This window comes from Penicillium mononematosum, assembly GCF_028829835.1.
Source record: "Penicillium mononematosum strain IBT 11891 chromosome Unknown utg000003l:1.0-8172316.0:1.0-8177699.0, whole genome shotgun sequence".
NCBI classification, from domain to species: domain Eukaryota; kingdom Fungi; phylum Ascomycota; class Eurotiomycetes; order Eurotiales; family Aspergillaceae; genus Penicillium; species Penicillium mononematosum.
Window position 1 is genome coordinate 3,221,571 of NW_026643273.1, and position 24,514 is coordinate 3,246,084.

At 49.2% G+C, this 24,514-nt stretch overlaps 13 protein-coding genes across 13 annotated transcripts; 4 read left to right on the forward strand and 9 right to left on the reverse strand.

Annotated features, from left to right (window-relative positions):
- Nucleotides 1–425: 425 nt before the first annotated feature.
- Nucleotides 426–1,410, reverse strand: rip1 (ubiquinol--cytochrome-c reductase catalytic subunit RIP1; the record flags this gene model as incomplete). Its single annotated transcript, XM_057292978.1, has 4 exons — nucleotides 426–607; nucleotides 669–819; nucleotides 895–983; nucleotides 1,122–1,410. The coding sequence occupies 4 exons, from the start codon at nucleotides 1,408–1,410 to the stop codon at nucleotides 426–428; spliced, it is 711 nt and encodes a 236-aa protein (XP_057147789.1).
- Nucleotides 1,411–1,823: 413 nt separating this feature from the next.
- On the reverse strand, nucleotides 1,824–2,556 carry N7519_006203 (histone-fold domain-containing protein; the record flags this gene model as incomplete). Its single annotated transcript, XM_057292979.1, has 4 exons — nucleotides 1,824–2,152; nucleotides 2,216–2,306; nucleotides 2,358–2,443; nucleotides 2,499–2,556. The coding sequence occupies 4 exons, from the start codon at nucleotides 2,554–2,556 to the stop codon at nucleotides 1,824–1,826; spliced, it is 564 nt and encodes a 187-aa protein (XP_057147790.1).
- Nucleotides 2,557–2,953: 397 nt separating this feature from the next.
- N7519_006204 (chloride channel protein) lies at nucleotides 2,954–5,816 on the forward strand (the record flags this gene model as incomplete). Its single annotated transcript, XM_057292980.1, has 9 exons — nucleotides 2,954–3,434; nucleotides 3,490–3,557; nucleotides 3,617–3,828; nucleotides 3,889–3,976; nucleotides 4,027–4,104; nucleotides 4,157–4,482; nucleotides 4,535–4,889; nucleotides 4,949–4,997; nucleotides 5,056–5,816. 9 exons carry the CDS (start codon nucleotides 2,954–2,956, stop codon nucleotides 5,814–5,816), a joined length of 2,418 nt encoding a protein of 805 aa, XP_057147791.1.
- Nucleotides 5,817–6,530: 714 nt separating this feature from the next.
- N7519_006205 (uncharacterized protein) lies at nucleotides 6,531–6,896 on the reverse strand (the record flags this gene model as incomplete). The annotated part of the gene is made up of 1 exon (XM_057292981.1): nucleotides 6,531–6,896. One exon carries the CDS (start codon nucleotides 6,894–6,896, stop codon nucleotides 6,531–6,533), a length of 366 nt encoding a protein of 121 aa, XP_057147792.1.
- A 1,788-nt stretch (nucleotides 6,897–8,684) lies between these two features.
- N7519_006206 (putative hexose transporter) lies at nucleotides 8,685–10,437 on the reverse strand (the record flags this gene model as incomplete). The annotated part of the gene is made up of 3 exons (XM_057292982.1): nucleotides 8,685–9,048; nucleotides 9,123–9,751; nucleotides 9,835–10,437. 3 exons carry the CDS (start codon nucleotides 10,435–10,437, stop codon nucleotides 8,685–8,687), a joined length of 1,596 nt encoding a protein of 531 aa, XP_057147793.1.
- An 877-nt stretch (nucleotides 10,438–11,314) lies between these two features.
- N7519_006207 (putative xylosidase/arabinosidase) lies at nucleotides 11,315–12,917 on the forward strand (the record flags this gene model as incomplete). The annotated part of the gene is made up of 3 exons (XM_057292983.1): nucleotides 11,315–11,471; nucleotides 11,535–12,194; nucleotides 12,265–12,917. 3 exons carry the CDS (start codon nucleotides 11,315–11,317, stop codon nucleotides 12,915–12,917), a joined length of 1,470 nt encoding a protein of 489 aa, XP_057147794.1.
- Nucleotides 12,918–13,245: 328 nt separating this feature from the next.
- Nucleotides 13,246–14,524, reverse strand: N7519_006208 (uncharacterized protein; the record flags this gene model as incomplete). Its single annotated transcript, XM_057292984.1, has 6 exons — nucleotides 13,246–13,594; nucleotides 13,648–13,708; nucleotides 13,756–14,068; nucleotides 14,130–14,197; nucleotides 14,249–14,429; nucleotides 14,495–14,524. 6 exons carry the CDS (start codon nucleotides 14,522–14,524, stop codon nucleotides 13,246–13,248), a joined length of 1,002 nt encoding a protein of 333 aa, XP_057147795.1.
- A 1,194-nt stretch (nucleotides 14,525–15,718) lies between these two features.
- On the forward strand, nucleotides 15,719–16,898 carry N7519_006209 (amidohydrolase family protein; the record flags this gene model as incomplete). The annotated part of the gene is made up of 3 exons (XM_057292985.1): nucleotides 15,719–16,156; nucleotides 16,212–16,689; nucleotides 16,750–16,898. The coding sequence occupies 3 exons, from the start codon at nucleotides 15,719–15,721 to the stop codon at nucleotides 16,896–16,898; spliced, it is 1,065 nt and encodes a 354-aa protein (XP_057147796.1).
- A 167-nt stretch (nucleotides 16,899–17,065) lies between these two features.
- Nucleotides 17,066–18,211, reverse strand: N7519_006210 (uncharacterized protein; the record flags this gene model as incomplete). Its single annotated transcript, XM_057292986.1, has 1 exon — nucleotides 17,066–18,211. The coding sequence occupies one exon, from the start codon at nucleotides 18,209–18,211 to the stop codon at nucleotides 17,066–17,068; it is 1,146 nt and encodes a 381-aa protein (XP_057147797.1).
- Nucleotides 18,212–19,137: 926 nt separating this feature from the next.
- N7519_006211 (uncharacterized protein) lies at nucleotides 19,138–19,611 on the reverse strand (the record flags this gene model as incomplete). The annotated part of the gene is made up of 1 exon (XM_057292987.1): nucleotides 19,138–19,611. One exon carries the CDS (start codon nucleotides 19,609–19,611, stop codon nucleotides 19,138–19,140), a length of 474 nt encoding a protein of 157 aa, XP_057147798.1.
- Nucleotides 19,612–20,079: 468 nt separating this feature from the next.
- Nucleotides 20,080–21,679, forward strand: N7519_006212 (putative salicylate hydroxylase; the record flags this gene model as incomplete). Its single annotated transcript, XM_057292988.1, has 5 exons — nucleotides 20,080–20,378; nucleotides 20,429–20,595; nucleotides 20,651–20,966; nucleotides 21,027–21,108; nucleotides 21,164–21,679. 5 exons carry the CDS (start codon nucleotides 20,080–20,082, stop codon nucleotides 21,677–21,679), a joined length of 1,380 nt encoding a protein of 459 aa, XP_057147799.1.
- A 254-nt stretch (nucleotides 21,680–21,933) lies between these two features.
- On the reverse strand, nucleotides 21,934–22,643 carry N7519_006213 (uncharacterized protein; the record flags this gene model as incomplete). The annotated part of the gene is made up of 4 exons (XM_057292989.1): nucleotides 21,934–22,181; nucleotides 22,229–22,274; nucleotides 22,325–22,418; nucleotides 22,534–22,643. The coding sequence occupies 4 exons, from the start codon at nucleotides 22,641–22,643 to the stop codon at nucleotides 21,934–21,936; spliced, it is 498 nt and encodes a 165-aa protein (XP_057147800.1).
- Nucleotides 22,644–23,037: 394 nt separating this feature from the next.
- On the reverse strand, nucleotides 23,038–24,058 carry N7519_006214 (pyridoxamine-phosphate oxidase PDX3; the record flags this gene model as incomplete). The annotated part of the gene is made up of 2 exons (XM_057292990.1): nucleotides 23,038–23,909; nucleotides 24,004–24,058. The coding sequence occupies 2 exons, from the start codon at nucleotides 24,056–24,058 to the stop codon at nucleotides 23,038–23,040; spliced, it is 927 nt and encodes a 308-aa protein (XP_057147801.1).
- Between the last annotated feature and the right edge of the window lie 456 nt (nucleotides 24,059–24,514).

Genomic DNA, 24,514 nt, shown 5'->3' on the forward strand with positions numbered 1-24,514 from the left:
GTAAAGCGAGTATATCTTTGAATAGCGAATCATTGGTGTTGATTGTTGCTTTTACAAGGAAAATATGATGCTGTAGAACAAAGGAAATAACACGACTAGGTGATACACTAAATAAAGAACATATGTACTCAAGGAGACCATAGGACATTCTCTGAACTCCACAGCTCGTGTGTTTGCCACGGAGAAAGATCAAGATCCAGGAAGATAGGGACAAAGGAAGAAAGAGGCTCATTTTTTTGTCCATATTAAAACACAGGTCTCTTAATCTTGACAAGACACACGGCCGCTCTGTCTAAAAAAAAGGGAAAAACACACACAAGCACATACACAGATAGATAGGACACACAATCCATCTTATCCAATCCACACTTCTAATGAGACAATCCGCCCATTGGCGGCATTCAAGAAAAGGGTGTCAAATTCGTTTAACCGATAACCAGGGTCTCATCCTCGGGGAAGCTGTAGGTGGGAACCTCCAAGTTCAGAGGGGCGGGACCCTTGCGAATACGGCCGGAGATATCGTAGTGAGAACCGTGGCAGGGGCAGAACCAGCCGCCGTAGTCACCGGCCTCACCGATGGGGACACAACCCAAGTGGGTGCAAACACCTGTAGAGGAAGGAGAGTTAGAAAGTTGCGGGGATGTTGTTTGCGAAGCATGTTCACTTACCGAGCATGACGAGCCACTCGGGACGCTGGACACGGTCCTCATCGGGCTGGGGGTCACGGAGACCCTCCCACTTGGATCCACGGGCCTCATCGATCTCGGACTGGGTGCGGTGACGGATGAAGACGGGCTTACCACGCCACTTGATGATGACCTGTTGGAAAGGGTGTTAGATAGGGATACTGGGTACTGAAATCGGTCGGGTGAGGTAGCGAATAGAAACACGTACGTTCTTGCCCTCAGGAATGGCACCGAGAGCGATCTCAACCTTGGCCTGGGCCAGGACATCGGCGGAGGCGGACATGTTGACCAGGAAATCTGGAGAGAAAGAATAGCATCAGTTGTCTGTTCAAAGTCGCCCGAATTTCCCCGATTGTTCAAGAATCTTGTTTAATCGCTTTATTTCCATGCCAGTGCTGTTCTCGTTTCGGATTCGAAGATTTCACAAAAACCTACCCTGGACAGTAGCCTTGGCACCGACAGCGGACGCCAGACCGAGGGAGCCGGCCATGAAGTAGGAGAAGACCTGGTTGGAGCGAGGCGAGCTGTTGGACTTGTACTTGCTGAAGTTGGGGATCTTCAGGGTCGAGCCACTCTCGTTAGCGCTGGCGAAGGGAGATTCGAAGGACGACTTCGCATCGGCAACTCCCCTCCGCTGGCAGGAGGTGACGGCGGCGCGGGAGGTGGGCAGCTGCTGCCGAGCGACGGTGCGCAGCAGAGTGCTGGAAGCGGAGGAGAGCGACATTGTGAGGGCAATTGACCACGGAGGGAATTGAGCCGCGAGTTGTGGAGAGCGAAGTGAGGATAGAGGGTGGATGAAGTCGGAAGTTGAAGTTGGAGCCAGAGCTTTCGCTAGCGATCGGAATCACGGGGCCTGTCATTGGCTGATCAATTCCCGTTCACTCCCTAACAAGAAAACATTCTACAACTTTTATACAATTGGAATATGATTTCTATAAGTGATATTGATTAATTATTGATATTTCTGCTTAAATTTGACCCGTCAATTGTATACTATCTCATTTTCTGTTTTGTTAATATCTAACCCGACCCAATGCGACCATACAAATCCCAAATCCAATGCGCAGAGAAACCCATTATCAGAAAAACTCCTATGCAAACAACAAGGTTCAACAAAAAGGGAACAATATAGCGCGATTAATCTTGCATTTCCACATCATGGTCATGGGTTGCCATGGGCTCGTCTGTCCGGTCCGCAATCAACGCACTTACAGGGACCATAGGCCGAGGAACCGACGGAGATGTTGTCTTTGAATCTTCTCTTTGTGGGGTGGCATCTCCTGTACCTGTGCCATTTGCTGGTGCTGGAGGTGCACCGGTACCATTGAGAGTACGTTGGCCCTTCTCCATGGCGCCTTGATTCGCCGCATCCTTCGCCTTCTTCTCCTTGAATTGTTTGTAGGTCGTAGTCTTAGGGATCACGTCGGAAAGGAACTCGAGATTGTCGGTGTGTGATACCGCCGAAGCTATTGCACGTTAGCATGCTGTCTGTCCTCTTGCCAACTGTAGACGTGATAGGCGTAACCAACCAAGATCTTTGTACTGGACAGTCTTGCGTGGTTTTCGCTCGGATTTGACCACGTTGTGCCCTTGCTCAGCAAGGTATTGGATGAACATCTCCTAGATCTAGCATTAGTCGGTGTTCCAGGTATGTTCGAAGGTGTGGCGTACGGTAGCCATTGCGATGACGAAGGTCGCGTTGTTCGAGCATTGTACGATATCCTCGTCCAACTGAATAATCTTCTTAATTCGAGCAACTATAGGAACCTGTTAGTATGCCAATTCAAAGTAATAGTAGTGTCTGGGGCTTACTCGGAAGTGCGCTCTGTCCGGTGATCTCATCCGGCTCTCCCACAGTCTTTGGAGCCATGGTGTTTAATTTTGGTGAGACAAAGTGTTGGCAGGACAAAAGTATACAATTTCCAGCTTGCGCCAGTCAGATATTCCCGTTGTAGAAGCAAGTGGTAGCCAGCGTGGAGTCGAGAAAGAGTAAAACGCGTGGCCGCGTTATCTCAGGAGGCTCTCCGTTATCGATCCATGGATACTTGGCGACTTCGCTTTGTCACATCATCTACCTCTGAGAGCTCCATTTACCCCCTTCTTCTGAATTGTTGATTATAGGGCGTTGAAGAAGCAATCCAGGGGGATCCGACTTCGAATTCGAGAGTTCGTTTTCTCAAACCGAAGAGGGCGGCGTCCATCGAGGACACAGATCATCGACTCAACCTTAAATCGACTATGCTGACCCTACCCCCTCGATCAATGTTATGACCTCTACACGCCCCTCCCCGACCTTTGACAGGTCTGTTTCAGTTTCAAGGGAGCGGCGCAGCTCGCGATTGCCATCCGGTCGTTCTATTCCCTCCCCCATGGACCCACGAGCCGATTCCGACAACCAAGAAGCACCCGCCATTCCAGAAGAGATCAGTGGGATCAAGCGATATGAAGATTTTACCACAATAGACTGGGTCCAAGATGCAGTCTATGAGCAGTCACGGCGGCGCGCGAAACGGCGCAGTGGCACTGGGTTTTGGGATCAGGAAGGCATCTTTGGCTGGAGACGGAAAATGTACGAGTCATACGACGCAGGCCAAGCATGGCTTGTGGTTACGCTTGTGGGCATGGCAATCGGATTGAACTCGGCGGTGCTCAATATCATCACGGAATGGCTCTCTGATATTAAGCTGGGCCACTGTACTACCGCATTCTACCTCAATGAGTCGTTCTGCTGCTGGGGCGCCGAGAATGGTATGTTCTGTAGGTTGTACAGCGCTTCTTGTAAACTAACCCTTTTCCTTGATAGGCTGCCCAGAGTGGAAACATTGGACTTCATGGTGGTTGTTAAATTATGTTTGCTATTTCTTTGGCGCGGTAAGACGTGTGGCTAATACTCGAGAAACCTTGAACTCATAGGCTAACCTGGGAGATAGTTGTTACTTTCATCCATCGCCGCAGTCCTCGTCAAATCATTTGCGCCGTACGCCGCAGGCTCTGGTATCTCAGAGATCAAATGCATTATTGCTGGCTTCGTCATGAAGGGCTTCTTAGGCGCCTGGACTCTTCTAATCAAGTCAATTGCCCTTCCACTAGCTATTGCATCGGGCTTGTCTGTTGGAAAAGAGGGCCTAGCGTGCATTTTGCTGTGTGTACCGGAAACGTGATATCGCGGTTCTTTGGTAAATACAAGCAAAATGCATCAAAGACGAGAAGAAATCTTGACTGCCTCAGCGGCAGCTGGTGTGGCTGTCGCTTTTGGCAGTCCAATTGGAGGCGTGCTGTTCTCCCTGGAGGTGAGTTCAATGTCGCGGAAGTTCGTATGATTAAAGCTGACAGTCGATAGGAAATGGCAAGCTATTTCCCCCTGAAGACTCTTTGGCGCAGCTATTTCTGTGCGTTGGTGGCAACTAGTGTGCTAGCGGTACGTTTCCCATATTGTCGATCGATTTTGGCCCATATCTGATCCATTCCAGGCCGTCAATCCTTTCCGAACTGGCCAATTGGTCATGTTCCAAGTGGAGTATGATCGCACATGGCACTTTTTCGAGTTCATCTTCTTTATTGGCATCGGTGTCTTCGGTGGACTTTACGGTGCATTCGTAATGAAATGGAACCTTCGAGTGGCCGCATTCCGCAAGAAATACCTCTCACAGTGGCCTATAACCGAGTCGGTTGTCCTTGCAGCACTCACTGCGATACTGTGCTACCCCAACATGTTTCTAAAGATCAACATGACGGCAATGATGGAGATCTTATTCCGCGAATGCGAGGGTGGCCATGACTATAATGGACTATGCGAGTACGAATATACCCCTCCATATACATGAAAGCACACTATTAACTCATTGCAGGTCCAAGAACCGATGGCCGATGGTCTTCTCATTAGCTATTGCGACCGTTCTTCGCACTGGTTTGGTGATTATTTCCTACGGATGCAAGGTGCCAGCGGGTATCTTCGTGCCATCCATGGCCGTCGGGGCTTCATTTGGCCGCATGATTGGAATCATGGTACAGGCATTACATGAATCGTTCCCCCAATCGGCATTCTTCGCTTCGTGTGAGCCAGATGTTCCTTGCATTACACCGGGGACATACGCGTTTCTGGGAGCTGGGGCAGCCCTCAGTGGGATCATGCATCTGACTATTTCTGTAACGGTCATCATGTTCGAGTTGACTGGCGCACTGACTTATATCCTACCGACCATGGTAAGTCTTCATCCTAAATGCCATCATTCCATTTAACCATGCTGACTATTCTTGTACAGATCGTGGTAGGCGTCACCAAAGCCGTTGGCGATCGATTCGGCAGTGGCGGTATCGCCGATCGAATGATTTGGTTCAACGGGTTCCCATTCCTGAGACAACAAGGAAGAACACGTCTTCAACGTGCCTGTATCCCACGCAATGACCACAGGCCCACTCTCAGTACCAGCATCGGATTTCCCCGTGCGCGAAGCAGAGCATCTCCTCACCGACAACAAATTCCAAGGCTTCCCTGTCGTGGAGGACCGCACTTCCAAGACTCTGGTCGGATACATCGGCCGAACCGAGCTCCGGTATGCCATCGACCGCGCCCGCAACCAGGGACTGGTCGCGCCAAACGCCCGGTGCGTGTTCACCAAAGACGCAGCCGAGGCAGCCGTTGCGCGCAGGGCATCCGTCTCGCAAACCTCCCGGTCATCGGATACATTCGATGCAATCGAGAGTACCGTAGGGGCTTCTTTCGTCGATTTCTCGCGATACGTCGACCACACACCGCTGACGGTTCACCCGCGTCATCCTCTCGAAACGGTCATGGAGATCTTCAAGAAGATGGGCCCGCGTGTCATTCTCGTCGAGCACCGCGGCAAACTCACCGGCTTGGTTACGGTCAAGGACTGCTTGAAGTATCAGTTCAAGGTCGAAGCCGAGGAACATACACTGGCAGCAACGAGTTCTTCTGAACTTGGTGCGCTTGGTGGACACCTGAATACCCCTGCCTCTGAAACACTGGAAGACCGCTTGTGGCGGCTCATTCAGACCGTGGCTGGGTTTGTATCTGGTAAGGTCTCTGGCCGGCCGGTCCGGCCGCGTGACCGCACTGTACCTGAGACAATCGGAGCCGTCGGATATCCTAGAAGGAAGGGACGATGATGCGGCGGTAGAATTGGAGGACAGAGAAGATCGGCCGATGATCCCATGAAAAGCGGGATCGCTATGTTGTTATGTTTATACGTTATGTTGATAGATAGATATTGCCAAATACCAAGCGTTGCTCGCCCGTCCATTTCCCCATCGATTGCAAGCTCCAATGCGTTAGTCCGCGCATACCTCGACATGATACTCGGTTTGGTGCTAGGATCCCCAAGGAAGACGGTTGGATCATCAGAGGAAATTCTGTGTCGTGGGGGTACGAGACCCGTTTCTGGAAGATGATCTAGATAAAGCCTCGCGAGAAGATGCTGCGCGGCCGACCCGACTAATGGCTAATAGGTTTTCTAGGCCTTGTTCACGCCGGCCGTAGAGAGTGGGGAAGACCGATACAACAGTCTACGTTATCTCTACGGATAGTAGACGTTAACTTCTACCGGATCGACCTAAAGAGCAAGGTGAGTTAGAAAACACTTATATATTCCTATTACTATATCGGGCTCAACACTGCAAGGCTCGGGTTCTAGGCCCGCATTTCCTGGAAGGTATGACTTTCCTCGCTGAAGAGCATCGACGCGGCGTATTTAGGTCTCGTAGACCTGGTCACGCACTGTAGTGTCGATTTCATCCTTCGCCCAGTGCACCAGTGGTAGCACGTGCCATATCGAAATAAAAGAAAGGCATTTTTAAAGCACGGCTTTGATATTTAGTGCTGAATTATTTTGATCTGAAGAAGAAAGAGATAGAAAAGAGAAGAGCAAAGGGAAAAACCGAGGAGTGACTTTCGTCAACATTGAATAGCGCCGGGAGGTCGCCCAAATTCGGGGTGTCATGCGTGTCTTCGAAGATGTCGATTGTTGTATCATCTGAATCGATCGGCATTATCGTATTCGATATTGTCGTGGTACGGTAGTGGTTCATCTTGGATTCAGTGGTCTGTGAGATCATCCCAGATGCAAAAGCTTGAAGCTCGGACTTGATGACTTCCTGAGTGGCAGATTTGATCCCGGAGTTCAGCGCCGTAATCTCAGCTTCAATACCTTCCTCGATGATAGCTTTGAGATCAGACTTCAGTGTTGTCATCTGTTCTCTGATGGTTATGCGGATCATGTCTCTGATCCTTTTGTACCCCCCCCCAGTCCATTGGGGAAGTGGGAGTGGGAAGAGGAAAAAGTTGAATTGAGTTGAGTTGAGCTGAGTTGAGTTGAGGATAAGCGACCAGGGAATAATTTGTGCAGCTTCGAGTCGAGGTCTCCCCGTAGAGCATCCTCAGCCAACACATCGACCATCCTGGATGTGTTGCTGGGCCGCTGTTTTACAAGTGGCCGGGCTGATTTATATACAATTGAGGGCCAACCCTCCCTCCTGGCTCTGGGGAGGTCCAGAGCATCGCTAGTCTCCCCATCCCCGGCACCACAACCCCCCCTTTCACCTCTTTTCTTTCCCTCGCAAATTTCGACATTTTACACCCAACGCCCCCCAGAAAAGGCCTGGGAGTCAACACCATAGGGGCACCGCCCACTAGGCTGGGCTATCCAGGGACCGCGCTGAGGGTCACATCGACCTCCCCAGCGCAGTACGACTCTTGGACTTGTGTGGTAAGTGGAGGTGTGTTTAACGCTTGCGAGCAGAGGGAATCGATATATGCAATGGCGAGTCGGTGGGAGTTGCGGTATTTCGCCCACCTCCAGTTCCGACTTTGTCTGCCCTGAGTCCGTCTCCCTAGCCGGACTGTTCATGGTGGTGACGACGGTTAGTGGTCGCGGTACCCTATTATTTGCGCGGCTCACCTCAATATCCAGGAGACCATCTCTGCTGGCTTCTGCCGAAAGAATTCCCATCTTGACTCGAATGATCGTAGGGATTCCGCGATAGTGTCGTCAGCCAAAGAATGATTGGCAGTGCGCTAAACACAGCCGCGTGGTGGGATGCCCCTAGGGACCGAGTCGAAGGAGACCGATAGGGAAAATCGGGTGGTAGTGTAACTCGTCATTGGGCAAGGTCTCTACCTCAGACCACAACTTGTATACCGTAAGATCGGCGTCAATACATGGATCGAGATTGCTCGGACCGGGCACGGGGACATTCTCTACGAAGTAGTCACTCCATAGTAGACTTAGATAGGTTTGTTTTCCGGGCATTCAGCTCCCTTTAAATGGTATGGATATCCCTTTCCATTTCTTGGAAGTGCATCCGGCAGGACCATGGCTGGGGCGACAATGTCGGAGAGGCAGCAGGTGACTGTAAGTACAGAAGTAAGAAAATGATTCAACAATCATGGCTTCACTCACAGGATGCCTCTTATCCGTGGCCCCCGAATCGCACTGAATCAGGCGCAGCACATATGAGAGCCTTATGATGGCCCTTTGAGAAAGAGCTCTCTTAAGTGAGAGGAAAGAAAGAATGAAGAAGCAATAAGTAAGATGGAAGGAGTAAGATGGAAGGAGTAAGAGGGAAGAAGTAAAGGGGAAGAAGTAAAGGGGAAGAGAAGAAGTGAGAGAAGAAGAAGAGCCAAAAGCAGTTGGACCAAAAGTCACCAAATCGGGCAGGTGCAAGGTCTACAGGCACACGTTCTCTAACATAACAACATATTAACATATCATTCTCACTAATCCATCATGCCTCAGACCAGGCCCTGTGTCTGGGTTATTATAACAGGATGAGTGGGACGAGATAGCACGAAACTCACTCGGACACCCTATTCTTAGCACCAAAGACAAAACGACGCTCTTGTTGCCTAAGTAAGAGAGAAAAGACCTCCCGACAAGGAGTGACAACTGCACACAGGAGCGCGCCTACTGTGTTCCAGTCCGATTATATATGGTGATTGAAATTGTGATCAATTAAAAGATTACAGGAGATTATAGGACTTTACTCCCTCACTTCGACATGGACGACAGCTGTCTTGCCCCCTGCATCCCTTGCCTGCTCCTTCATATCCGCGACGGCCATCTCACCAAGATCAACCGCATCATCGCCATCGAAGTACTTGGCAATTTCCTCCATAGGGGTGTAACGTGTCTCAATGAGGAAGCTGTAGATGACCCACACCTCCATTGCTAGGAATACACAGTACGCAATGTAATATTTCCAGGCAATTGCATCGAGAGCAATCGCGTTGATATACTGGTTAAAGAAGAGTGCCGCGGTGACGCAGAAGTTCAGCCAGGTGAAGCCCTTGGCACGAAGGCCATAGGGAAGAATCTCAGTCGTGTAAGTTGCCATCAGACCAGATCTTTAAGCATCCAATTGTTAGCAAAATCCGCAGAAAAGAAACCAAACCCAGTAAAGGCAGGTATCAGTACTTACTTGATATCATAAAAGAAACCATACAAGACGGTCAGGACCACGAAGATGTATCCCAACGCATTATTCGGCGCGATGTCATACCGAGCCGATACGATGGTCCAGGCGTTGAAGACCAGGAACGTACCAACTGTTGAGACTATGTAGATGGGACGTCTTCCCAATCTATCAATGAAGAAGGCGAGCAGGAAGTTCATAACTAATGCTTCGCTCTTGATGCCAGCGTTGATTCCGAGCTGGGTGGAGGCCTTTGTGATACCGACGCTATCCATGACATACTTGAGATAGTAAGAGATCAGGCCATTGCCACTCCACTGACTGAAGAGGCCCAGGGCGGTGATCAGGCCGATTCGCTTCCGGTTGCCCTTAGTTCTCAAGAAGTCAACCCAACCAGTCTGGTTAATCTCCTTGTCCAGATTTATGGCGGCCTTGATTTCGGCATACTCCAGATGCACAAATTCGTCGTTCGGGTTCCCCTCGCCGTGGTATTTGACGAGGACCTGCATAGCCTCATCGTGTCTGCCCTTGCTCATCAACCAACGAGGGCTCTCTGGCATCAGCCAAATACCAGACACAATGACGATTGTGCAAATAGCCTGCAACAGGCTTGGAAGTCTCCAGGACCAATCGCTCTAAAGGAAAAAGAATGTGAGCCGAAAGAAATGTTTCCATATTGATTATCGGATCCACAGCAACCGTGGGGTATAGTACATACCTCAATCTTCAAAGTGCCCAAGGTCACCCAGCTGGCAATGAACGCACCGGAATGGTAAGAAGCACCACTGAGCGTGACGAGAACGGCACGATCTTGGGGATGTGCTATCTCGGCGATCAAGAGAGGGGCGCTGCCAAGAACGATACAGTCCCCAAATCCAATGAGCAAACGGGCAGCGACGAACATCCCAAAACCAGTGGCGCCAGATTGCAGACCCACGGCAAGTAACATAATGAGGCATCCAACAAAACAGCCGAGCCTGCGGCCGAAAGCATCAATCATATAAGGCACGATGAACAGACCGATCAGTGAGCCAAGACTCATGGACGCATTAAAGAGACCGAGAAGGGCACCGCGCGGATGGTCGAAGTATTCCTGCCAGTAGGAGAGAGTTTGAAGACCGTTCATCATGGAGCCATCGAACCCGTTTGCGGTGTTGGTCAGAATGAGGATGACGATGTAGATGTACAGGGTGCGCATGTTCTTTCTCTTCCACCAGGGAACGCGCTCGAACTCCTTGTGGGCGAAGAAGAAGTGGCCCTTGGTGGGCTTAACGGGCATAACCCGTTGAGACTGCTTCGGGGCCCGGAATCGCAACGCCATGACTACGAAGCTTGACCTTGAAGGGAATAAGGAAAATATTTAATTCAGAATACTGATGATAGAGCAAAACGATAGCTGCCAATTGAGAACCTAGAACAATAGCGGGAAACTACTTCTTTATACGGTGCAACCACGGGCTTAGCGACATGTATGTCGCTTGATTATTTCCCGGCTATTCTCTAGAGTTTAGCTTGGCTTGCCGCGACATGCTACCGCCGACTCAGCATCAGAAATGAAGGGCGATATCTCTATTTTACCGGAAGGTGGCGTCGTTGAATTGTGATTCTGAAGCTCGATACCTCTAACCCCACAATTACCCCATGGGGATGTTGGCAGGTGGGGTTCGCTTACTCCCGAGGTTGTCCAAGGAGGCTCATAGCTACGAGGTAAATCATCTTGAGCTAACTAATGATGCTAGACTATGGATATCCGGGTGATTACCGTAGCCTTAGGTCCTGTGGCTAAACTACCACCGGGAAGTTGCTCTTCGGAGACTAATAAGATATGGATAAATGAACTTCATAGTAAACGCCAGGCCTAGAGGGCCTAAGGGGCCCGAGCGGTCTATATGTCTGAGGCCAAGTACTGCCAAGGACTGCCATCTATGTATCTTGGCTCTTTGAGACGCTTACAGGGGAGATCTTGTGACTAGATCCTTTGTTGTATTCCCCAATTTAGCCTATAAGCGTGCTTGGCCATGCTTGGTGGCCATTGTACAGCCTATTCTATTTTCTGAATCTTGGCTAATGTCGTACGCAACTTGACCTCACGCGCCAAAAGATAATATTTAATGTTTGGCTGGCAAGCGGGGGAATGCCATGGGCTACCAAGTCTCAGTTCCCTCCATCTTCATTAGTATTCCTTGAACAAGCCAATTATGCCAGATACAGTCAACCCTATCATACCAGGTTACGCGCCAGATCCATCCGTGGTAAAAGTTGGCGACTGGTTTTATCTCATCAACTCCAGTTTTCACTTTTTCCCCGGCCTTCCCATTTACGCCTCTAAAGACCTCATATCATGGCAGCAGATAGGTAAGTCCACTGGCCGGACGGTGAACGAGGGATTTGATCGAAGATTTTGACCTGGAGCCACAGGAAATGCAATCAACCGTCAAGCCCAGCTCAGCCTAGCAAGATCGGATGCAAACCTCGTTCCGGTGGACAATGGTAAAGTTATGATCGCTAGTGGAGGGTTATACGCACCCACGATCCGTTATCACCAGGGTACATTCTACGTCGTCTGCACCAATGTCATCCACTTGCCCGGCGAAGAAAAAGACCTAACGGAGAATTTCATCGTCTCGACCGATAATATCTGGTCGGACATATGGACCAACCCAATCTACTTCGAATTCGATGGCATCGACCCCAGTATACTTTTCGACGACGACGGAAAGACCTACATCCAAGGGTCCGCTGCGCCAGGGCCGTACACGACGATCAATCTCTTCGAAGTCAACCTCAATACCGGCGCCAAGCTGTCCGAGGAGAAAGTCATCTGGCGCGGCACTGGCGACATCTATCCGGAAGGACCGCATCTGTATAAGTACAATAACTGGTACTACTTGCTCATTGCGGAGGGCGGCACCCATGAGGGACATATGGTGACGATGGCGCGCTCTAGACACGTCTCGGGCCCATACGAGTCCTGTCCTAACAATCCGGTCTTAACGGCGCGTGGTACAGCAGAGTATATCCAGTACACCGGTCATTGCGATATCTTCCAGGACGAGAAGAATCAATGGTGGGGGACCTGTATCGGGGCACGCGTTGACAACCAGGGCCGATGCACCATGGGTCGGGAAACCTTTTTTGACCAAGGTAGCCTGGGACAACGAATGGTTTACCTTCGAGCAAGTGAAGTTGAATCCCAGCCTCCCGGAAGCCCGGTCGAGTTCAAACCTTACGGCAAAACCTGGCGTTGACCACCTCTACATTCGAGATGCCGTCATGGGCAACTACCAGCTCACCGAAGCCTCCGTGACACTGACGGCGTCATCGGTCGATTTGTCACACCCTGAACTTAGCCCGACGTTTATTGGCAAGCGGCAACGAAAGTTGCACGGCACGAGCAGCGTGGTCCTTCAAGGGATTGAGGAGTCTTGGGGCTCTGCGAAGATCATGGCTGGACTAGCCTGTTACAAGGAAGAGCACCGCTACGTACGGATCTACTATGATGCTGCGAAACTTGAGGTGGTCTTCGAATTAGTCAACGCCGCGAAGAAGATTGCAAGAATCGAGAAACACATCCTAGGGGAAGTTCCCCTCTCAGTGGCGTTCCGAATGGACTACACGGAGAAAGAATATCGACTGTTGTACTCTGTCGAGTCCAGCACTGGGCAAGATTGGACGTGCCTGGGAACAGTTGACACATTGGATATGACCAACCCTGATTTTACTGGTCCAGTGATAGGCATCTACGCTCTCGGACAAACGGAGGGTGTGCAAGTTCAGTTTGGAAGCTTGAATGTTGACTGATTCGCTTGTTCTAAGCTTGGGTTTCTTATCTTACATCTAGATGAAATTTCACATTCTCCCAGCTGCTCCAAAGGAAAATATAAACACTCCTTTGGTCCCTCTAGTAGATCTCGGCACGGCCCATCCATCGGACATCACGGGACGGATATAGGTCATAGAGAGGTGCCTATGGATGGCCTAAATGCGGCATAAGTTTTTATGTACAAGGTGTTCGTTGATGATGTCTGATGACCTCGTTGTAGTAGTCCTTCTTTTTCCCCGAATCCTGTTCATACATACAAATACAGTCTATTGCTCTCTCTCCTGCTCACTTCCAAAGATACCATGGTCACCTTGCATGCGCTATTGCTTTTGTAGACTCATCATCCGTATCACTCCCTTCTCTCCCCATGAAAAATGAAAGCGGAATAATATCCCTGTGGTAGCGACGCGGAGTACTTTCACTTCGACTGCCAGAAGGATGGCTAGCTGAGCGCGATCCGCCAGTGGTGCTAGGAAATAGCTTTGGAAATAGCTTGTTCACGATCGGCTTGGTCGCCGGAATGCTGGCAGCGATGATAGCGACAGCCAGTTCGATGCCCGACGAAATAGAAACCCCAAAGGTATCCCAAGACGGGTCTGAGCTTTGATATAATTGCACAATGTAGACCATCCGTACGGCGCTGGCTATACATGCACTTTTGTCCCAGTTAGCACTCATGTATGTTAAGCAAAATTCACCTGTACATACAAGAAGCCTAATGATAGCAAACCAACGACGACAAATCTTTTCTTAGTTCCGAGATGAAGACCTGTACTTGATTAGAGGAATAATTAGAGTGAATTTGTAACCACAAACCTAGAACTGTTTTCAGTGGCAAGACAAGAATCCAAATATCCGTTACCAGAGACAGTGCGGCTGTCGTATACCAGAACGGGATAGATTCAAAGCACCTATAATGTTTATATTTTTCCTTGTTGTAGACAGCATCGACTGGAGAGCACTGGAAGATGGTGGCGAGAATAAATGCGACACTCATGGCGGTGATGAATGCGATTGTTCCAAGGGAGATTCTTCGAATGTTAGGGAACAGTCGCAGGTATAGCAGACATATTGATACCTTGATCAGACCGCTGATCAGGCTATAAATGATATGATTCACATATCGAATCTATATTTCTCGTATCAGTTAGCCCTTTTGTTTCGATTTAGGTTGTCATTTCTCGGAATACCTTGGACGAAGGTAGCACGTTTGCTTTGACGAGATCCCATTTGTGCTTTCCTGTTCCGTACTTGACTCCTACTCATGGCATAAGGGATGGCATGGTCACATAGGGAACTGAAGGCATACCAAGTCCCGCAAGCACCACATTCAAGACTGCGAAAACCGTCGCGGCCACCATTGTCCAGTCGTCCAGACCAAACATTTTCGCTATGAAGACCCTCGAAATCACGCGGAGGCCCACAATGATCGCCGCGAAGCCCGTTATCGTGCTGTTGATGATCAGCAGTATAGGCCCACGGTTCTCAACCTGGATTGACAGTTAGAGAAAGCCCTAGAGAAGCCATTTTGCCTTTGAATAGACCTTCCACTCACATCGGATCGCGGTTGAAGAGATGCGTCCATAATAGGTCGATATTGCGGCACAGAGTACTAACAGGTCACGAACGGAACCACTATAGAGGTTCCATATTAAATAATTTTGATTACAGGAAATTGGTAAAGACTTTTCCCCAGCTAAATTGTATCGGCCAATAGGTGCAGTAGCTATTTTAATGGAATGACGATAAGTCCTGCCCCAATTAATATACAAAGGCTCTGTCTAAAACCTTGGGAAAATTGGAAGGAAATAAACTCAATATATTATACTATTTTGGGTCAATGTCTTAACTATCTTAACAGCCAGTTCGGGGATACTCGAGAAAGGGTCCGAATCTCCGCTTACATATCTTCCCAACGTTCTCTAAGGTTAAATACATTCTATCGAGAAGCCCCGATCACTTTTGTCGAGTATCCGCGAACTGAAACCCGCATATAGACCGCACTAACAGAAGCTATATGACATGATTGGATATATATTGGTGCATATGTATAGCCATCGCAGTGCCTTGCATGCTCCATGATTTCTTCTACCGGACTGAGACAATCAGTATTGCCAAGACAGAAAATACTTCCGGATGGCCCCAAATATGGCAGGATTGATTAAATCGCCATATTGCTACGGACTGCTCCGTACGAAGCAATACCTAAACGGGCCAGTCGGCTCCTCGGCTTTTGGAGCTGTCCGGCTTGGCAGAGATCGGGTATCTTGATTTCACCTCCGACATCGAAGTAGAGATTGGCCTATTGGTGAAGGTTTTTTTTTTTAGCGGATGTTGAGCATAGATCCTGCATTTCACCTCAGTGGAGAACCAGAATGTAGGCAGCGAATGCCCTTGTGGAATGGTTTGAACAAAGACGCTAATATCGACACCATCACCAAGTCGTTAATAGCCCTAACCTGCGCTTCAATGTTTTACCCCACGGAGTACCGAGTACCGAATGGGTTCATAGCTGCATTCAGGATAGCATCCCTAACCATCCGTTCCCTCGGTTCGATTCTACGGAGTATATCTACAAAAACGTGCTAGTAATATTCTCTAATCCACATTGGTAGTAGGCACTTGGTAGGGTGGATCCAAGCTTCCACGCGTGTACTACTAGTCAGGATAATAATAAAAGTTATAAGCCTCGTGAAAATCAATTTACTACCCTCTCGGACCTTTTTGTTTTAACTTTTCTGTTTCGTCCTGTCACAGTTCCAACGTTCGAATTACTCCGATGCCTTCTCTTTTGCAGAAGCTCCTGCTAGGAATTCCTCTGGCATGCTTGGCTAGCGGCCATTGCATCGCAGATTCCCTCGGCTCAAACTATAAGATCGACGTTCATTCCCATGTCGTTCCGTCTATCTGGAGGGAGGAGTTGATCTCTGCAGGCTTCCCAGTCAAGAATGGTACTTTGTACACAGATGGCTTCCCTGTCGCAGATTGGACACTGGACGGGCATATTAGCACCATGGATAGCCTTGGAGTTAATTACTCGACGATTAGTGTCAGCGCGCCCGGCGTCTTCTTCCTAAAGGAAGCCCAAAAGGCCAAGTCACTAGCCCGCAGCATCAACCTCCAGCTTCATAACTACACTGGAACTCACCCGACTCGACTTGGAGCCCTCTGTCTTCTCCCTCTCCCTTACGTTGATGAAGCCGTTGAGGAGTTGAAGGTACCATCACCCCCCCAGTAAATCAGCCTGGTCAAACCTAACTCGAAATTCGTAGTTCTGCCTGGATACCCTCGGGTTCGTTGGCGTGGGGCTGTTCACCAACGCCAATGGAACATATTTGGGCGACAAATCCTTTGACCCTATCTTCTCTGGCTTGGACGCACGCAACGCCAGCGCGCTTGTTCACCCAGCCGCTCCGGATTGCACATCTGTCGCCGGGGGCTGGCCCATCCCGATGACCGAGTATCCTTTCGACACTGTGCGTGCGCTTGAGAGCATGCTGTTGACGGGTCGACGTGCGCAATATCCGGACATCAAGATGATCTTCACCCACGGCGGTGGCGCAATCCCCTACTTGGCCTCCCGAATCGCCGGGATGGCCTCCCTTCCCTGGTTGGGTGGACTGTCTGTCCCTGAATCCCTTGTGCAACTCGCCGGATATTATTTTGATACCGCTGCCTCGACTTCTGCTATTCAGCTGACGGCTCTGAAGAGCTTCGTTGGCGCGGATCAGATCGTGACTGGAACGGACTGTAAGTGGCAGTGCTGGTATCAACCCGGAATGTGCGGCTGCAGTATACTAACGCTTGCAGATCCATATGTTCCTGTCTCACAGGCGTCGTCGGGATTAGCTGCGATTGAGGGTAATGGTAACTTTACCAGGGGGGAGATGGGCAAGATCAATAATCTGAATGCCTTGACAATCTTCCCGCGGATTATCAATGCTTTGAAGCTCAACTGAGATGTATATTAGTTAGGCATGGCTCGTATGTAGTAGGTAGGTTACTACTAACATAGAACATAAAAGAGCTCTTTTACTCCATAGAATCAAGGGTATTGATATAGTTGGGTTGACTGTAATTATTTACATTGCTGTAAGACCAAAACAAAAGGTCCAACCGACTCATCCTAGGCTAACTCTGCAAATGCAGCCACTTTCTGTAAAACCTGTTGTAAAGCCGGACCCGAGTAGCTGAAGTCCAGGTCCTCCTTGTCAATAAAACACAATTGAAATGGACGATATAGTCTCTTGTCTAGAGACGTTTTTGCAAGTTGGTATTCTGGGATCCTCCAAAAGCTCAGGGGCTTATCCACTTCAAGTACACTATGCAGATTCACACTGTCAAGCTGAGAAACACCTCCACTCAACTCGCGGAGAATAGACCGCCAGCCTCCAAACTCGAGTTGCACAAAAGAAAAAGTCACACGACGAAGAGAACTTTGAATACTGTAAAGGAAGATGGCCAAAGCAGCCGAAGATTCCAATGACATACGTGAGAAAGTCAATTCTTCAAGTTCCGGCAAGCACCCAGCCGACGAAAGCTGGGAGAGAAGTGACGTCGATTTGCACTTGTAGCTGAAAATTATCGTCAGCTTTTTGAGAGATTTGGCACATTGGATCGTTTTCGCCATCCAATCAATAGTCCCAGACTCGGCATCCGGGACTGCAAGGCTCAGTTCCTTGAGATGGGAAAAGGCCGGGATCCCGAAAGTGGTGATACCAAATTGCGTTAGGTTATCCTGGTGGGCTCTGCTTCTGTATTTCATAATGTTGATTGAGAAAGATTCCATCGGAATGTGCTCGGTAGCTATGGCTTCGAGAATAAGACCAGTGGCTTCGTCAAGCGTGATGCCATCGTCACCGGTTTTCGGTATTGTATAGGTTGAATTGCGCAGCTCGAAAGATTGGCAGTTCACTAAGCGTTTCATCACATCGCGCCACGCTTGGATATATGTTCCTTTTGAGGTGATATCGGGGGATAGTGGTCCCAGGCAACCTTTCGAATTTCTGACGATTTCTAATTTGCGGACACAAGGGCAAAATATTTCATCGTTGGCTGCTTCCTTGACCCGCGAAAGTGACTTCGGTGAAAGGTCGGTCTTTAATGTGTGTACAAAAGTCTGTGCGAAATGATGAAGGCTACTCTGGTACATCGCTCGGCAGGTGAGCCGAAAAGCGCTTAGAGCAGGAGACTCGGTAAATTTGGCGATGTCTGCCAGCAGCTCAACTGGGAGACTGTGGATACCTGGAACGTGGGATATGCGGGTGTCCATACTGAACGGACGAGTAGTGGATTTGATAATAGTTGGAAAGGTGGTGGTATGAAAGAGAATGATAGTGAGCTGGATGAAAGGATATGATATTGTGTTGGATAAACGTGAATAGAGAATTGGAAGAAAAATGAAGGATAGTTGCAGGACAGTGGGAGGTATATAACGATCTAAGCTCCGGTCCTATTTCGGGAACTCGACGGTCTCTTGAGGAAAGGCAGTATAAAAGCGAAACATGGACTAAGGCCGCTGCCTCTTTCGGTATATTCGGCATCATAATCACATGGGTCTAACTATATGTATATAGCTCCATTACCAAACTATGACATAGGGTAATAATAACACATAGCAGCTGGTAATAAAATAAGGCGGAATAAAAGACAAAAAATAGAGGGTATATTAAGGTATATATAGGGCAATTTGGACAAAGGCCTGGGTTGTCAGGCAGATGTTCAGGGGAAAATAGTATAAAGAAAGCTAGATGAACACAACAATTTCCCTGTTATGATTTAATGCCAATGTGGTAATATAAAGTGATGAAAGGAAACTGAACAGTCTTTTTCCCACTGTGAAAGGTCCAGTTGGTGAGGTCAAGATCTGGCTGATCCAGTAGCTGCCAGGTTTCCTTTGCGGTGCGGGTTCGGAGACAGGATATCAGCCCATCAATGAAGGTAGTCAGAGGTGCCACGGGTAGAATGAACGTAAAAAAGAGATGGATTGGCGAACCCCAGTACCAAACAAGAGTTACAACGAAAGTCCAAAAGAAGACCAATGGCGAGCATAGACAAGTCCAAATATCGCGTGATGTGACTTCGAATATGCTGCAGGGAATCGAATTAGCTTATGGAACAAATGGTATTAACGGAACAACAACTTGCATAAACGAGTCAGCAGTCTCGATTGCGCTTTTCAGAATTCCCGCTGCATCTTCATCTCCAAAATGGTGGAAACAGATATTGAAGATGCGGCACTCCTTTTCTCGAACTTGCTGCAACTCGAGGAACAGCCCGAGCATCCACCGGGCTTTCGATATATGTGACATTCTGCTGTTTCTTCGATATTCGCTCCCACTCTTCAATATGAGGATAAAGATCGCTCAAGACAAACTGAACAGGGCCCTTGCCTTCGGACTCGAGTTCTTTATTGAGCTCTGATTCGAGGACAGGGGTAGGCCCACCAGCACCAGCGCATATGTCCAGAACTGTGTACGAGGAAAGATCTTCCAGGTGCCCTTTGAACACTGCACATGCCTGTTTCGCAAGGTTTCCATGGCTCCACCCGGGAATTCGAAGATTCCACAGCTGGGTGAGAACCAGTTGCTCGTGCCGGTGAAGCCACGACGGGCACCAATTTTGGTCGCCAATCTCGAGAAGATGTGACCGAGGCCAAGTGAATAATTGCATTATGTTTGTCCCCAGATATTGGCGGGAAGAGTTGTCTAGTGAAAGAACCCGAGATGGGCTGCTCGTAGGGAAATCGCCCAGTCACGTGCTGTCACACTCTGTGTCCAGGCCACTTTCCAAATAAAAACACACAACAGATTAGCTTGCGTTAATTGCTTGATGTCTCTGGTCGTGTCCTTGATATTACATGTGGCTGTATCCAGGGTAACACCGGGTTGTTTTCCCCCAAGTCCACAACTCCATCAAAATATATGACTTCCATCTCCGAATTGACAAGCTCAATCAAGTATTATGACACAGCATATTGAGTGTGTCACCCTTGGACTAAACCTGAAGTCCTACACATCCACGGATTAGATATATTGTCTGCATACGAGGCTGCACGGTGGTCACAATCAAAACCCCCACTAGTCCTAATTTGGAACCCAACGCAGTCGAAGGAACATCACTTTGACATCAACAGAGATCATGAAGGTTATCGTTGTCGGCGGCGGCCTAGGCGGCCTAGCCTGTGCAATTGCTTGTCGTCGCGAAGGTATTGACGTGGAAATCCTCGAGCGGTCCGACCAAGTCCACGAAGTTGGAGCAGGCATCCAAATCCCACCAAATGGCGGTAGGATAATGCGCGAATTTGGCCTACTTCCCCAACTACTGGAGCAAGGAAGCCAGGTGCAACACGTAGATTTTCGGAGGTACAAGGATGGTCGTCTTCTGCGATCAATGCCATTTGGGGACGATATCACGGAGGAGTTCGGGGTGCCGTGGATGTGCGTGATTTAGCCTGCCCCTGGTGTTTACGGACTTTACCCCTGTGCAGAATTATTCATCGGGTGGACTATCATCGCATCCTTCTTGATGAAGCAATCCGACTTGGTGCGGTCCTTCAACTGGGGGCAGAAGTAGAGGATATTTACACAGAGCAGCCAGCCGTTCTTCTCGCCGATGGGAGATGCATATCGGCAGATGTTGTAGTTGGCGCGGACGGTACGTTAACATATCTTTCGTCGGCTATATATTTGAGTATATCTGACAAGCAAAGGCCAAATGTCCACGGTCCGAAAGGCCGTACTTGGATCCCCTGATTCTCCAGTGCCAACGGGCGACATGGCCTACCGAGCAACCTTTTCACGAGAGCAGCTTGAGGCATTGGGAGATCAAAAAGTAAATGAACTATGTCAGAAAACTGCGGTCACAAGCTGGCTAGGACCGGAGAAGCATACTATTTTCTACCCTCTCCGTGATGGAAAGGAGTTCAATCTTGTTCTCATGAGGCCCGATAACTTATCTTTGGACTCTCGTAGAGAGCAGGGAGATATTGAGGAGATGCGAGAGAGCTATGCCGACTGGGACGAAACGTAAGAAGCGCTGGAATAGTCAACTCCAATTGCCCACTAATACGTTTCTCGCTATTCTAGATTGCAAAAGCTGGTTTCCTGTGTTCCATCGGTATACAAATGGAAATTGACACATCTCTCCGAGCTAGAATCGTGGACCAAGGTCGGTATATCACTATGTGCTTCCAATCACTAACTCGCTAACTAGGACTCGTTAGGGATCTGTTGCTTTACTTGGTGATGCCTGCCACCCCACTCTGCCATATCAGGCACAAGGGGCTGCGATGGCTGTCGAAGACGGAGCAATCATCGGCAAGCTTCTTGGCCTATTGCAGGTTCATTATCTGGATCCTAGAAACTCTGGAAGCGACCCATCAATCTCGATGCGATCTTCAGCTCAAGATCTCACAGCTGCTGTTTTAGCTCTCTACGAAAAATGCCGGAAAGCACGCACAACCCGAAATGTTCAAGGAGCAGTCATGAATCGGAAGCTTTTTCACATCTCGGATGGCTTTTTGCAAAGGATTCGAGATTTCCTGTTGGGATATGCAGGAGTTACCCGGAAGAGCGATTGGACATGGCTGTCTTCCTTCCGCCAGGGGCAAACCCTTGGTTTAAATGTGCTGGAAGATTGCGAAAGGGTCTTTGAGGAGTGGAGATTGACACTTTACTTGTGTATCATGTGTATTACGGATGCCCGCTATACGGATGATACTGCGCACCTATCGTCATAGCTCCAACCGTTTCCTTTAGCAAGTCTTAAGATTAGTGAACTAGTTTTAGTCTGTCAGTATGGACAAGACACAGGACCAAATATTAAGAAACATCCAAATCTATGGACCAATCTACAAACCCGCATACTCCATCCGTACAAGTATCATTGAAGCCAAACCCAAATCTCCAAGTCCATCAACATATCCAAAATTTCTAGATAAATTATAGACCGATTATAGATCCAAGTAACTATATAACACCTCCAACCTCCAACCTATCCAAAAGCTAAGCCCCCTCGCGCATCCCAACCAAAATACACCCAGCCCCCATCATCGCAGCCCCCAACCACCAAAGCCCGCCAACAGCCTCCTGAAAAACAATCATCCCAAACAGCGCCGTCGCCAAGAAGTTCGACGCCGTATTCGTGATGGAGACTTTGACCGTCGACGGGCCGGCTGTTAGCGCGCGTGTGAAAAGCGCCCACATTATTACGTTGCAGAGGACGTTTAGACCAAGACAGGCCTGTAAATATTATTAGTTATAGCAAAAACAGAACTAATACAGCACACAGTTATACATGTATGTTGTAGTAGACGGATAATATTTGGGCTCGGGCTTGGGGGATATGTATAGTCCAGATACAAAGAGAAAATGTGTAAACATACCCCTCGAGTAAGCATCTCAATCACAGGCGATGAGTCCAGACCGAAGAGGTGGGCGAGGGATTGCGCAAAGGCCGTTGTGTGGTTGTCTGTGGTTCTGTGGAACGTTAACGTTACACGCATATAGCTTGTGGCTTATAGTTTAGAGCTTATACATAGCTTATATATGTATAGGTGGGATTGTTCCTTGAGTTATAGAATGGTTCACGTACAATTTCGCGAAAACACCGTTCAATGCAGCGAAGGCGCCGCTCGTGATTGCGAGGATAATCCAGGGGGATGTGGAGGATTGAGGGATTGACTGGGGCGTTGAGGCAGACATGGCTGTTCAGAAATAACTGTATACCCGGTTGTATATCAGACTCTTTCTTATATGGGATTGCAGGCTATATCCAAGTAGCGTAGAATTCAAGGGCTAAGAATTTTGGAGTGACGTTGAAGGAGTTGGCGTGCCAAGACTGATAGTGATAGTGATAGTGATAAGATAGGCTGATATGGATAATCGACGCGAAACATCAAGGTCGAGGCACTTGTATAATTGGAGGCCCAAACGATACCAGTATATATGCAAGTAATCTCTATCTGCCACTATGGCGACAGCCTCTGAAGCCGCCACTTAGCACCCTCCCCCTCGCCCTCAACACGCACATACCGGAACCGATCATGCAAACGACTCCGCCGTCCCTGCCAGAACTCCACAGACTCCGGCACAAGCCTCACACCACCCCAAAAGGGCGGCAGGGGATATCCTCAACACCGGCAAACCTCTCCTCCATCTCCTTAACCTTCGACTCTAGCAACGCCCGCCCATCCTCAACATCCGTCAGATGAATATCCGCCGGAACAAGCGAGTCCCCATCAAACACCCCCTGCAACTTAGCCACACTCTTCCTCCGCTGATTCGCCTCCAGCTGCGCCGGCTCCGCAGACCACAAGACCTTACTCTGCCAACTCGCCCATCCCCCAATCCGACTCCCGCGCTCACGCGTCCGCCAATACATCTCGCTCTCCTCGCGACTAAGCGGCTCAAGCAAGCCCTCGATACGAACCTGCCGCTCAACAGTCGCCCAGCTAAACGTCAGCGCGCCCCATTTATTCCCTGACCCGATATCAGACGTCACCGTTGGCTCTAAGTCTGGTTCCGGCATGGCGCCGAGTGTATCGCTCTCGCTGAGCCCGAATACTTGTCCGCCTTTGCCTTCCCGACTACCCCAGTTGCTGTAGACGACCCAGCCGCGCTCGTCGAGTTCTTTTAGGTAGACGACGCGTGCGCTGACGCGGCCGGAGGGTAGGGAGGCTGTTGATAGAGTGCATGTTTCTGGGGCGGAGGAGGCTGGGAGTCGCGGGTCGTGGAACCAGGTGTTGAATTGGTGGAGTGGGTTTGTGCCGTGGATTTGGGAGACTGTTAGGGGTGGGTTTGCGCCGAATTGGTGTGCGCGCGCGGCGTGCGAGAGGACTTCGGTTTCCGTTGTCGAGTTTGGCGTTGAGGTTGAGGTGCGGAGGGCTTCCGCGGTTTGGTCTATGGCTGCTTGGGGCTGGGGTTCTGGGGTGGGCTCGGTGGAGGTTGGTGCAATGTCGCCTGGTGCGACTTCCGGAGTGGTGTTTTAGCTTGAGGTTTGTATGGGGGACGTTTGGTCGGATCTGTGTGTAGAGGGATGGCTTGACATGTAGACTAGACTTACAGATTAGTTTCTTCGGACGCCGGTGGGCATCTGCCTGGTGTTCGTTCTGGTCCATTGCTGGTTTGCTATTGCTAGGTTGGTTGGTTGAGGAATATCGAAGTTGGCGGGGTTGGCGGGGAAATCGGAGGAATGAGTCAACTGCTGAACGGACAGTGAAGGGCAAACGAGTCTGCATTAAAACAATGAGTGGATGGAATGAGTGCAAAACCTCAATTGCTGGAGATTTGAAGAGGTAAAAGTCCAAGCTGGACGCTCTAGGAATATAAAATGGATGTTTTGGTTTTAGCGGGAAGTTCCGAGACGTCATGCCATTTCCTCGGAGAATGATGTATAGGTATAAGAATAAGAAGATTAAGACTAGAAAAAACTAGAGGACATATTATACTCATTCACTTTTTTTCATTTTGATTTTTGCGTCTAAAACGCTGTGTGAGAGTTGAGATGTGTCTATAGACAAAAAAATAACAATGGTATACAGTGCTTCAATGCACGCCCTTTTTGATCGCCAAAA